Source organism: Cetorhinus maximus, chromosome 23 (genome assembly GCF_964194155.1).
Source record: "Cetorhinus maximus chromosome 23, sCetMax3.hap1.1, whole genome shotgun sequence".
In the NCBI taxonomy this organism is placed as follows: Eukaryota; Metazoa; Chordata; class Chondrichthyes; order Lamniformes; family Cetorhinidae; genus Cetorhinus; species Cetorhinus maximus.
The window spans coordinates 50,761,256-50,775,632 of NC_135901.1; the positions used below are offsets into that span (position 1 = coordinate 50,761,256).

General features: G+C 46.8%; 1 protein-coding gene and 1 long non-coding RNA gene across 2 annotated transcripts in view; one reads left to right on the forward strand and one right to left on the reverse strand.

The window, feature by feature from the left end:
• Window positions 1-14,377, forward strand: part of LOC144698290 (uncharacterized) — a 493,807-nt gene that overhangs the window by 347,831 nt on the left and 131,599 nt on the right. The gene's annotated exons all lie outside the window — the stretch shown is intronic.
• The window catches only part of LOC144698548 (uncharacterized), a 71,791-nt gene that overhangs the window by 42,274 nt on the left and 15,140 nt on the right, over window positions 1-14,377 (reverse strand). The window contains 1 exon segment of the mRNA XM_078570481.1: window positions 2,417-2,942. Coding sequence (XP_078426607.1) covers window positions 2,417-2,942 — 526 coding nt within the window.

Consider the following 14,377-nt stretch of genomic DNA (forward strand, 5'->3'; position numbering starts at 1 on the left):
CTTTGGGACATAGTTTGACCATCCCTGGTCTCAGAGAAAAACAATTCCCCAAAAAAACATCTTGTAGGATTTTTGTTTATTGATACCATAAAAAGTTTTGACCAGTTGAGTCCTCCTGTGCACTCGATGGAGATTGACATTAACATAATTAAAATTCTCTGTATTTCAGTGTCAGAACAATATGTTTTAGCAAAGATAAAAAAATATATAAATACTGAACAGAACAAACCTGGATAAATAAACATCAGGTCAATCACCATTGGAAAGTGATAAGTTAGTGGTCACTGTTTCAGGTGGGATTCCTTCAGAATGAACACTTCCCACCACCAGCACCAACCCCCCCTCCCCCATCCCCCTCCCTGTGAACTGAACATTCCTTCACCCACTCATCCACCCATTGCCCATCCACCCAATGGCTCCCAGCCTGGATTGACATTCAGCATGAACCCAGTGAGAGGGTGAGCTGGCCCACGGGATGTCAGAATGGACAAGAGCTGGAAGTGGTCCCAATCAATACATTTTCTGTGTCCTTGTTAAAAACAGGAAACTTAATATTTTGTCAAACCCCCATGTGCACACCCTTGGTGAATTAAAATTTCTCACCCAGGCCTTTCCTCTGGTTTCAACATGGTGCATCCTGTGTGGGTTCAGCAGAGGTAGAGACGGGCTGCTCGAGAGATGGGGGCAGAGTGTCAGGAGATGGGGGCAGAGTGTCGGGAGATGGGGCAGAGTGTCAGGAGATGGGGCAGAGTGTCGGGAGATGGGGGCAGCGTGTCAGGAGATGGGGGCAGAGTGTCGGGAGATGGGGCAGAGTGTCAGGAGATGGGGCAGCGTGTCGGGAGACGGGGGCTGAGTGTCGGGAGATGGGGGCAGAGTGTCGGGAGATGGGGGCAGAGTGTCGGGAGATGGGGCAGTGTGTCGGGAGATGGGGGCAGAGTGTCGGGAGACGGGGGCAGAGTGTCAGGAGATGGGGGCAGAGTGTCGGGAGATGGGGGGCAGAGTGTTGGGAGATGGGGCAGTGTGTCGGGAGATGGGGCAGAGTGTCGGGAGATGGGGCAGCATGTCGGGAGTTGGGAGATGGGGGCAGAGTGTCGGGAGATTGGCGCAGTGTGTCAATAGGTGGGGGCAGAGTGTCAGGAGATGGTGGTAGGGTGTTGGGAGATGGGGGCAGTGTGTCGAGAGGTGGGGGCAGAGTGTCAGGAGATGGGATATATACTGTACGTGTTGCTCAGCTTCATAATCCACATCTATCAGTAATGGACTTGCTGCCATCTCGAACAAAACTGTTTTCACCACTAAGGCTCCGCTGGTATTTAATAGTCTTCATGACATCATCGCACTGGGACTGGATGACATCATTGCACTGGGACTGGATGACATCATAAGAGTCCATTGTTTCTTAATGACCCACATCAATAACAAGAGGAAATATTAATAAACCTGAGCACATTATCTAGGCTGACACTCCAGGGTGACACTGAGGGACTGCTGCACTGTCAGAGACAGCATCCTTCACATGGAACTTGTGGAGGCTCTGGTCACAATCTTCCAATCCTCCTTATATAGTAGTGGTGTCAAAGAACTGATAGATTGTAAATGTTACACCCCTGTTCAAAAACACAGCTATTCTAGGACAATCAGCTTCATATCAGTTGTGGGGAAAGGCTGGAGACAATAATCTGGGAGAAAATCAATTGGCACTTGGAAAAGTATCGGTTATTTCCAGCATTTTCTGTTTTTAACACTGATACTTCCCTGGATCCCAAGGCTCTCTGGGAGTTGTGGGGAGCTGGGACGTATCCATGAGAGTAACCAAAGGTCTGAGAACTGAAAGAATCTAGAGTTAAGAGAGGAGAAAAGATCCAAAAATGGAGCCATTAGGAACAGGACATCAATCAGTCTTCTCTTATCCTGGAGAAATCAAGGACTCGACATTCTGAGAGTATGAAACAAAACTGATTTATTTAACAGACTTCAAGATATTAAACTTCAGCCCAGTTACAGGGATTATGAACAGCAATAGAAACAAACCAAAACTGTCAGAATGAACACAGTTCAGTTCCGCATGTGATTAACAGCAGCAATAACAGCAGAATCCAACCTCTGCAGACACTTGTGAACTCACTGCTGTCTGAGCAGGTGGGATGACTAAGTGAATCCCTTCCTACATTCGGAGAAGGTGAACAGCATCTCCCCATTGTGAACTCGCTAGTGCCTCAACAGGTTGGATAAATGAGTGAATCCCTTTCCACACTCCGAGCAGGTGAACAGCCTGTCTCCCATGTGAATTCACTGGCGTACACTGAGGTGGAATGAAGGCTGAATCTCTTTACACAGGAAGTGCAGCGGAATGGCCTCTCCTTGTGTGAATTCGCTGGTGTTTCAGCAGGGTGGATGACTGAGTGAATCCCTTCCCACACTGGGAGCAGGTGAATGGTCTCTCTGCAGTGTGAATTCGCTGGTGTGTCAGCAGGTGGGATGACTGAGTGAATCCCTTCCCACACTCGGAGCAGGTGAAAGGCCTCTCTCCAGTGTGAATTCGCTGGTGTACTTTGAGGTTCCATGAAGTCCTGAATCTCTTTTCACAGGAAGTTCAACTGAATGGCCTCTCCTCAGTGTGAACTCGCTGGTGTGTCAGCAGGTGGGATAACAGAGTGAATTTCTTCCCACACTCAAAGCAGGTGAATGGCCTATCTCCAGTGTGAACTCGCTGGTGTGTCAGCAGGTGGGATGACCGAGTGAATCCCTTCCCACACTCGGAGCAGGTGAAAGGCCTTTCTCCAGTGTGAATTCGCTGGTGTACTTTGAGGTTCCATGAAGTCCTGAATCTCTTTCCACAGGAAGTACAACTGAATGGCCTCTCCTCAGTGTGAATTCGCTGGTGTGTCAGCAGGTGGGATAACCGCTTGAATCCCTTCCCACACTCAGAGCAGGTGAACGGTCTCTCCCCAGTGTAACTGCGTCGATGGGTTTCCAGTTCGGATGGACGATTGAATCCTTTCTCACAGTCCTTACATTTCCACGGTTTCTCCGTGGTCCAGGTGTCCCTGTGTCTCTCTAAGTTTGATGATCAGTTGAAGCCTCGTCCACACAGAGAACACGTGTACAGTTTCTCCCTGCTGTGAATGGTGTGATGTTATTTCAGGCTGTGTAACTGGTTAAAGCTCTTTCCACAGTCAGTTCACAGGGATACTCTCACTCGGGTGTGTGTGTGTCTCGGTGCTTTTCCAGTCACACTGATGTTTGAAATCTTTTCCCACAGACAGAACAGACAAACGTTTCTCCGTCCACATTCAAAGGTGATGATATTCAGGTCCTGATGAATCGAGTGACTGTGTCAGATCTTGATGTGATGTTTGGTTTGAGTTTCCTGCCTGAAAATCCTCCCCTTCTAATTATCTGTAAAAGGAGTTTACAAGATCCATCACTGTAAGAACAGGATAGAAATTCAGAACAGACAATTCTATGGAACATTTTTTCCTCTCTTGTTCCCCCAAAGCTGCAAATCCCCATCCCCCACACTCTCCCTCCTCCCTGTGCTGAAATCCAAACAGAGTTTTGGACAATTCTTTCTGTATATTTTTAACAAATTTCTATAATTGGAGTTGACAATATGTCTGATCATTCACCTCAGTGATTACTCGTGACAAAACATTAATCTGAAACCCCCTGACCGACCAGACAGAATAGCAGATGTTAACCTTGTGTTCAAAACTAACTGTGTGGAGATTTAATGAGCGATTATGAAGGTGGTTTCTCCCAATGTCCCAGAGTTTCCTTCCTTCCTTCTCTCCCTCTCTAACTGAGTTAAACCTGGGATCAGTCTCATGGCCCATTCTGGTTCCTGCTTCTCTTCCTGATGACTAATTAACTCCAATTAAACACTGAGAAGACTGAAGACACTGTTTTCAGTCCCTGCTCCAATCTCCATTTCCCAGATACCAACTCCATCCCTTTCCCTGGGAACGGTCTGAGATTAAACCAGTCTGTTCACAACCTCGGTGTCACATTTGATCTCGAAATGAGCTGCTGACCTCATGTCTGTGCCATTACTAAGATCGCCTGTTTCCACCTCCGTAATATCACCCGACCCCACCCCTGTCTCAGGAGTGTCTCATCTGCTGCTGAAACCCTTATCACAGCCATTTTTACCTCCAGACTTGACCATTCCAACACACTCCTGGCTGGTCTCCCACATTCTGCCCTCCGTAACCTTGAAGACATCCATATTTTTGCTGTCTGTGTCTTCACTCACAGCTAGGCCCATTCCCTGACCTTCCTTGGCTCCCGTTCAAGGAGCGACTCGATTTTAAAAATCTCATCCTTGTTTTCAAATCCCCCAATGGCCTCCTCTCTGTGGCTCCTGCAGACCCACAACCCTCTATGATATCTGCACTGCTCTAATTCTAGCATTCCCTGTTTTAATTTCTCCACCATTCGTGTCCGTGCCTTCAGTTCCCTCGACCCCAAGCTCTGAGATTCTCTCCCTCTGTCTACCACACTTTCCCCCTTTAAGACAACTTAGTATTAATAAAAAAAGACATTCTGTCAAAACATTTTATCTTGTACTCATCAGGATAGAGGGAAGAATACCAAATTTCAAAAATTATCAGTCAGGCTTGTAATGTGTCTCACTTACACTTGCTAGAAGCTACATATGTTCATCCACAGGGACCTGGCCTCTGCAGGCAGAAGGAACAAGTCCAGGCACGGGGTCTTTTGTGGAATTAAACAAAAGCAGAGGGGATTACAGCTCCTGGCTGTATTGTCCATGGCAACAACCAATCAGAGCCAACGGGCCAACCAATCAGCACCCTTTTCTCGTGCAGTATAAATTGTGGTTCCCTTTGAAATTTGGGATTCTTGCGTCTGTCCTGGTGAGTGCAACAGGAAAAGCTTTGACAGCTTGTCTCTTTTTTCAGTAATAATCAAATTCTGTACAAACAAGCGACTATTTAAGTATTTTGGTCACCTCCTTCTGTGTCTGAATGTTATACTTTATTTTATAATTTCCCTGTGAAGCTCACTGGGATGATTTATGATGTTAATAGAAGCTGTTGTTGTTTCTGACTGTTACCCTGATCTCCTGTTTTACAACAACCCATTGATTTCACACCAAACTCTATCTCTGATTTATTGTCCCTCCTGCGGGTCATTCATCCGGGCCTGCAGCCTCTGTAAAGATGGCGCCCACGCATGCTCCCTGTTGGACATTGCCCGCTATAAAGATGGTGACCACACATGCGCTCTGCTGCTCCTTGCCCCCTATAAAGATGGTGACCGCACATGCGCTCTGCTGCTTCCTGCCCCTATAAAGATGGTGACCGCACATGCGCTCTGCTGCTCCTTGCCCTCTATAAAGATGGTGACCGCACATACGCTCTGCTGCTCCTTACCCCCTATAAAGATGGTGACCGCACATGCGCACTGCTGCGCCTTGCCCCTATAAAGATGGTGACCGCACATGCGCTCTGCTGCGCCTTGCCCTCTATAAAGATGGTGACCGCACATGCGCTCTGCTGCTCCTTGCCCCCTACAAAGTTGGCGGCCGTTAACTCGGGCCTACTTCCGGAGAAATTGCCTAATCTGTGTTTGGAAGGATGGTTCCTTATTGAGGGTTTAGGACAGAGACCGTGAATTCATAAAGCCTCCCAACTCACCCGCCAGCCCTATCTATGCTCACGGGCTTTTTTTCCAGCTCTCAGTCCGCACTCGGTCTTTGTAAATCCCGCATTTTAAATCCGCTCGCTCCAGTTCTCCTCACGCCTGATTTCACGCGCTACACATGCTCCAGCTGACAATGATTGACGGTAGCTCCGGACCAATAGGGACAGGGGGCGGGCCTGGAGGACCAGCGGGAGCGGCTGTTCCTCCGGCCAATCGGAGTGAATGAGGGGCGTGGCCGGGCTTGAATTCGAGCATGCGCAGCGCGGGTGGGGATCGGGATCAAGGCGGCCGGGTTGAAAGTCCAGCGGGTGAGAAAGGGCCGAGTGCAGGAGATGAATGGAGCCGGAGGGTGGACTGGGAGGATTCGGAAACACCCGGTGTAGGACTCCAAACCCGGATTACAAACTCCCGGAGCCCAGTTTACACCCAGTGTTTGGAAACTCCTTTTCCAGGGGGTTAGAAGGGGAGGATTTACACACAGCAAACTCCAACCCAGAGAAATGTTTGTCTCTTAATTTCTATCCTGGACTGACAGGGATGGATTTTTATAATGTCCTTTGTACAGGATTTTCAATGGGACGGATTTGCAGATGGGAAACTCAAACCAAACTTCACATCAAGATCTAACAGAGTCACTCGATTCCTCAGGTCCTGAATATCATCGGACTTTGACTGTGGAAGGAAAAAGGTTTGTTCTGTTTGTGGGAAAAGCACCGACATTTTCAAAATCCTGGTTAGACTGCACCTGAACCACTGTAATAAAAATAAATAATGCTGGAAGTACTCAGCAGGCCTGGCAGCATCTGTGGAGAGAAACAGAGTTAATGTTTCGAGTCAACATGAAATTTCATCAGGACAGGAATACTGTGTTCAGTTCTGGGCATCACACTTTAGGAAGGATAGAACATATTGGCCTTAGTGGGAGAGCAGTGCAGATGTACCTGAATAACAACTGAACTCCAAGGGTTAAATTATGAGGAGTGGTCAAACAAATGCATCAGAGTAATTACAGCACAGATAGAGGCCATTCAGCCCACTGAGTCAATGCCAGCTCTCTGTAGAGCAGTCCAGTCTGTCTCATTGCCCCGCTGTGTCTTCAACCCCCTGCATGTTTATTTCTCTTAAATGCTGGTCCAATTTAATTTTAAAGCATTTATCATGTCTGCTTCCAGCCTGCTCGTAGGCAGTGAGTTCTGGGTTATTACCACATGTTGTGTAAAATATTCCTCCCTGCATTTGCCCTGTATCTTTTGCCCATAACCTTGAATCTGTGTCCCCCTAATCTTTGTACCATCACCAGATGGAAACAACATTTTCTTTGTCCACCTTATCTTAACCTGTCACAATCTTGTTCACCTCTATCCAATCTCCCCTCAACTCTGTAACTCCAAGAAGAACAACTTCAGATTCTCCAATCTCACTTTGTAACCGAATTCCCTTCTTCCTGGAACCATTCTGGTAAATCTCCTCCGCATCCTCTCAAGGACCCTCACCCCTTTCCTAAAGTGTGGAGACCAGAACTGGATGCAATACTCCTGTTGTGACCTAACCAGAGCTTTATGACGGGTCAGCTTATTTTCCCTGTGTTTATACACATTAAATCTGCTTATGAAGCCCACGATCTCATATATTTTGCGTACTGCTCTCTCAATATGTCCTTTCGCCTTCAAATGTGTATGCACATCAACCCCAGGTCCCCCAGTCCCTACACACCCTTTAGGACTGTACCATTGAGTACCCTATTCATTCTGCCAATATTCATCATCTCACGGCGAGGTTTGTATTCCCTGGAATTTAGAAGTTTGGGGAGGATTTTCTCGAAGTTTTCATGATATAAATTGGACATGGTGTGGTAGATAGAAGGGAACAATTTCCATTGGTTGGGGAATCCAGGACTGAGGAACATAGTCTAAAACTTAGAGCCAGAACTTTCAGGGATGAGATTAGGAAAATCTTCTTCAGAAAAAGTTGGGAGAAGTTTGGAATTCTCTTCCTGAATTAGCAGTTCATGCTTGATCAATGTTCAGTTTCAATCTGGCATTGATAGATCCTTCCTAACACAAGGTATAAATCAAGGGACAGGAGACAAAGGGTCACAGATCAGCCGTGATCTGATTGCATAGTGGGACAGACTCGAGGGGCTAAATGGCCAACTCCTAGAATCATCGAAACTTAGAGCACAGAAGGAGGCCATTCAACCCTTTGTGCTTGTGCTGTCTCTTTGAAAGAGCAGTTGTATTCGTCCCACACACCCACTTTCTATTTGTAACCCTGTAAGTTCCTCAATCCCAAATCCCTGTCAACTCCCTTTTAAAATTCCTGATAGAATCAGGTTCCAGCACCTTTCCAGGTAGAATGTTCCAGATCCTGACAACTCACTGTTGGTGCAGAAACTGCTGAACTCGATGTTGAGTGTGGAAGGTTGTAAAGTGCCGAATTGAAAGATGAGCTGCTGTTCCTCGAGTCCCCATTGAGCTTCATTGAAACACCGCAGGAGGCCAAGGACAGAGAGGTCAGAGTGGGAGTGGGGCGGAGAATTAAAATGACAAGTGACCGGAAGCTCAGGGTCAAGCTCACAGACTGAACGGAGGTTGTTCCACAAAGTGATCACCCAATCTGTGTTTGGTCTTCCCAATGTAGAGCAGACCACATCATGAGCAGTGAATACAGTAACTAAACTGCAAGAAGTACAAATAAATCACTGTTTGGTTTCATCTTGCGCAACCTTGAGAACAGCCCGACGAGAGATACTTTACTTGAAGAATAAAGGTTAAAATATAATTACATTGTCTATCTCAGGGTGTAATCCAAGAACACCACCTTGTATTTACAGGAAGGGTTGTGGGGCTGGAGGAGGTTAGAGATACTGAGGATCCGGTTGACATTGTCTATCTCACCAGTGTCAAATTCATTTTCCATGGTGGCTCTGATCCAATATCCTGACACTGGGTGAGGGCCACATTCAGCAGAATTTATAAAAATGGAACTAGATACAAATAAACTATATCAGTATTTACTGACACCTTCGTTTTATTTATTGTTCCTGCTGCTCCCGGTACCCGGCATCTCTTCGCTTGAACCATCACATCAACACTCGGGGCAAATGACTGGGCTGAGGCCTGTCTCAGATAAAAACACGAGGACCACTTGTCACCACAGAATCTGTCGCAGAAAAACGGAGTGAACACTCAGAACCTGGAGGTTTGTCTAGGAAGTCTTTATTAAAGTCGTGATATCACGGAGAGCCTAGTTGCATACAACGGAGCGAACCAGTCTCTGCCTAACAAAAACAGAATTACCTGGAAAAACTCAGCAGGCCTAGCACCTCTTTACACACATAGATAAAGCAAAAGATTCGTGACAGAAACTTGGGCAATTACAATAGTTTCAAATGGTTTCAAAAAATAGCAATCAGTGTTAATGGTTTCACGATTAGACAGGACAATGTCAATGGTTTAGCAAATAGACAGGACAATGTCAATGGTTTAGCAAATGGACAGGACAATGTCAATGGTTTAGCAAATGGACAGGACAATGTCAATGGTTTAGCAAATAGACAGGACAATGTCAATGGTTTAGCAAATAGACAGGACAATGTCAATGGTTTAGCAAATAGACAGTGATAATTGGTTACATATCCTGGGCAATGCACACTCACAATAGTTTTTTTCTCTTAGATTTTGCCACCGTATCTGACATCCGGAGCCCCTTAGTCTGGGAAGGTAGCACTGGCCCTTTGATTTGCTAATTTATGTGCTGGCTGCGTGACTGTTTGGGGACAGTCTACAGTAAATTACATTATACATGTATTTTAAGTTTATTTCTCTCACAAATATAGGTGTATTTTATTTCATTCACAATTGTATGTGTATTTTATTTCATTCACAATTATACGTGTATTTTATTTCATTCACAATTATATGTGTATTTTATTTCATCCCCAATTACACACATATTTTATTCCTCCACTGTCCCTCCTTGTTAATCTTTTCTTTTAGATTAACACCAGTGAGGAATAATATCTTCATCATCATACGGGGGTTCATAACCATGAGGAAAAGGCCGGTCCCTGGCGGGGTAAACTTTCTCTCCCCACCAGTGGGCTTCGCTGGGGCCAGTGTGCATCATTTGGGGAATGATTGGGGCACCCCCTAATCCAGTGGAGACACTATTGATAATCTGGGAGCAGCAAATCCGTAAAGTAACACACGCACAGCACCCTATGATACATGCTACGACTATCCCAATTAAAAAGTATAGCAACCAACTTCCTCAACCAGAAAACCAACCTAGTATTGTAGACCACTGAGAATCTTTTTTATAAAAATCGCTCGAACTTTCCCCAGCCTTCTTTATTTCTTGTACCTTGTCCATGACATGCTTTCCAAAGTCAGTGATATTTTCAGAGACATCGGGGACTGAAGTGCAGCACTCTGAGCCTATCATAGCACAAGTGCCACCTTTTTCAGCTAGAAGAAAGTCAAGGGCCATCCTGTTTTGTAATACGGTTAGGCGTAATGCTATCATTTCAGTGGTGCTGGCTGAGATCTGCTTCTGTGTTTTAATCAGAGCATCAGCCGTTGAATTAGCGACTTTTTCAAGCGCAGCTGCCAGGTTGATAATTTCACGTAAATTACGAGCTGATCCATAAGGGGGCAAAGCAATCATCCAGAATCGTTCAGATTCCGAGATGCCACGGCGATGTAGGCGCCAATGTGGGTGCATATCTGATTTACCTATATGGCGAAGATAGGGATTTAAGTATGCTAGGTAGCAACAGCCACTCCAGGTGGGAGTGGTTTTGTTCTTTTCCGAATTTCCTACAGACATGTTAGAGAAAAAGGACAGCTGAGGCATCCCAGGCAACCAGGGGTAAGCTTTATCTCCACAAAGCCAATATGTACCATTAAGAGGGTCTGGTGGATGTTCAGCACCGGCGGGCTTTCGGACAGATAGGTCAAAGATGTATGATACTGTAGTATGACAGGAGCTTCATCCCAGATCATAAGTGCTCAGTGTAAGGCTGGAACACCAGCAGGTGGCGTTTACCGGCTCTAACGGGGGTCTAATTCTAATCCCATGTTCTGTGTAGTTCCACCCATTGGCAGGTGGAGAGCGACGGAACCAACCCCGAAACATATTGTGCTGCGGTGTTACAATATCCAAAGTTCGAACGTCAGCATACTCAGCGTCATTTAGAGGAACAGCACACCAATTACCCATCTCTCTCCCATGTTGGGGAGTCTGGGCACATATCCTACAGGCACCCTGACCTACTTCTCTAGCATAGGTGCGGCATAGAAACAAAAAGGTGTTTGGGTGAGGGTCCCTTGGGCATACTCTGCGGAATATAACAAATAACAATATCCTATACATAATGCAAGTTAAATCACTTAGTAACAGTTGCTATACTGTCGCCAGACAATGTTTTTTACAGCGGGTGACATGGATCCAGTCTTCCTTCCCTTCAAAGCTGACCGAGCTGTTAGCAACACGAGGTCGGGTCCTTTCCACCTAGGAGAAAGAGAGTCTTTATTTAGATTTTTTACATACACTTGATCACCTGGCTGGAAGTTGTGTATAGGAGTATCTTCTGCGGTCACCTGAGCCCACCTTACTCTCTCATGCAATTCAGCTGCAGTTTTGCATAGTGCTTGGGCGTAAGCCAAAGTCTGTTCATCGTTCCAAACTAAGGCTAATTTTTCGGCACATACAGGGGGCTGGGCTCCAGTAGTCATAGGATGTCCCATAAGAGCTTCATGGGGCGTTATTCCAGTGGCTCTATTGTTTCTATTTCGCATAGCATAAAGCACTACTGGGAGTGCTTCTGGCCACGAAAGTTTATTATCCTGACAAACTTTAGACAGGGCGTTTTTAAATTCCCCATTTACCCTTTCTACCATCCCTGAGGACTTTGGCTGGTAGGGAATATGCAATTCCCACTGAAATCCCATAACCTGCGCTAAGTCTTTTACTATCTCTCCGGTAAAGTGAGTCCCTCGGTCACTATTTATTCCCATAGGTATTCCGTATCTAGGTATTATTTCTTTCCACAATATTTTCACTACCGTTCGAGCATCATCTTTTCGTGTGGGATAAGCTTCTACCCATCGGGTGAACATGTCTACTATCACTAGCATATACTTATATCCCAAGGCCGGGGGCATATGTACAAAATCAATCTGTAAATTTTCGAAGGGTATCTTGAGCATCGGGAGGTGATCATACTTGGCTGCTGGCCCTTTGTTATTCTGCTGGCAAATTGAACAAGAGCGAGTGATTTTTTGTATGGTTGGGGTTATGCCTGGCGCAAACCATTGTTGGTTAATCGCATGTTGCATCCCTCCTTTGCCCATGTGTGCCTGTGCATGCACTAGGCAATACAGGGGCAAAAACAGACTTCGGGGACGGACCACCCGTCCATCCGGATGAAACCAAAATCCTTCCTTAGTACTGCATTGTGCCCGTTCCCATGTCCGCTTTTCCTGTTGAGTAGAGTTTTGTTGCGCTATCTGTAGTTCAGAAGACTCTAAAACAGGGATGGGAGGGTGGCTGGAGACGCGGAGAGCTTGCAGGAGAGGTACTTGTGCGGCAGCTACTCCTTTGGCTGCCTGGTCAGCGCGGGCATTTCCTTTGGAGACATCATCAGTTAAATTAGTGTGTGCTTCACATTTAATAATTGCCAGGTGCTTGGGCAATTGAATTGCTTCGAGGAGGTTTAATACAAGTTGGGAATGCTTGATGGACTTTCCCGCTGATGTAATAAAACCCCGATTTTTCCATATCTGTCCGAAATCATGCACAACACCAAAGGCATAGCGGGAATCGGTGTAAATATTGGCTGCCTGATCACCGGCCAGGATGCAGGCTCGGGTGAGGGCAAAAAGTTCCGCTGCCTGCGCTGAAGTGCCAGGGGGCAATGCATAGGCTTCCACAGTGCAGTGCGGGTCCACGATGGCATAACCGGTGAGGAGTAAATAGTCTCTTGGTCGATGAGAAGAGCTGTCAGTGTAAAAGATAACATCCGGATCGAGCAGGGGGTCTATCCGCAGATCCACCCTGGGGGAAGTGGACTGTTCGACCACTGTGAGGCAGCCATGCTCTGCATCAGTTGAGGGCTCCGGCACAAAGGTGGCAGGATTAATTGCAGGTGATCGGCAGTAGGTGTAATTGGGGTGTGATAGCAAAATTACTCCGTATCCTGTACGTCGTGAGGCAATAAAATGTTGTGTAGCGGCGGAGTTTAAAAGTAACATGACAGCATGGGGTATTCGCACCTGACAAGGGTGGTCGAGAACCAACGGTAAAGACTTTTCGACCATGACAGTGGTGGCTGCTATGGCACGGAGACAGGCAGGCATTCCCAGTACTACAGCAGGGAGAGCCGTAGAGTAGTAAGCAACTGACCTCCTTCCTCGTCCATGGTACTTTGTAAGCACTCCCGTGGAGATTCCTTCCTTCTCACAGACGTGCAACTGAAAAGGGCGCACATAGTTAGGTAGCCCCAAAGCCCGGGCTGTTGTTACAGCTGTCTTGAGGGCTCGGAATGCTGACTCCCGTTCTGGAGACCATTGAACGAGTGCGGGTGCTTCTTTCAGAGTAGCAGCACAGAGGACAGCATCATGCAGGCGATAATCGGGTATCCATTGTCGACAATAGCCAACCATGCCTAGAGAAGAAAGGACTTCCTTTTTAGTCTTCGGAGGGGGTTTTCGTAGGATAGCCTGCACTCGCTCAGGTCCTATTTGCCGAGTTCCAGCCTTCAAGGTGAATCCCAGGTACTGGACTTGTGACTGGCAGAACTGTAGTTTAGACCTCGATACCCTGTGGCCTCTTGTAGCTAAGAATTGGAGCAAAGTCACTGAGTCCTCTACACAGTCCACCAGGGTAGGTGAGGCCACTAAAAGGTCATCTGCATATTGTATCAGGGTAGAGTTTCCATTCAGACAGCATTCTTCCAAATCACATTTCACAGCAGCTGCATACAAAGTGGGGCTCTCTGTATAAGCTTGGGGAAGCCGTGTCCAGGTATATTGTCGTCCTTTATATGTAAAAGCAAACAAATACTGGCTATCAGGGTGGAGAGGGATGGAAAAGAATGCAGAACACAAGTCAACTATAGTGTAAAGCGCAGCTTCACATGGGATAGAGGATAGAATCACATTTACATCGGGCACCACCGGGGCTATGGGAATCACCATGTTATTTACAGCTCGCAAGTCCTGCACAAAATGCCATTCATCTGGCCGTCCAACTTTAGGTATAGGCAGTGTTGGTGTGTTCCAGATGCTGACAGTAGGCTTGAGAACCCCTTGTTGGAGCAGGGAGTCTATGACTGATGCGATGTCTGCCTCAGCTTCAGGGGTCAGTCGGTACTGTCGAACGCAGGGCAGCACAACATCCTTTCGTAGTATGACACGGTGGTCCGGGGCAGTGAGCACTCGGCCTACATGAGTCCTGTGCAGGGCCCACAAATCGCTAGTGATTATGTCCAAGGCTGGAGGGCCAATGAGGCTGGGCTGCTCAGGGGGCTGCTGCCGCTGAAATTCAGCAAGAGGGTCGATTAACTGACAGGAAATACCAGGGAGGTATATTCTACCCTCAGCAGGTCCAAACCACTCAAAAGATCCAATGCATTCAGAGGTAGAGGCCGACTGTAACCGTTTAATCATGGGATCTATGTGCTTTGCCAGGAAGGGGGCCGAATAGT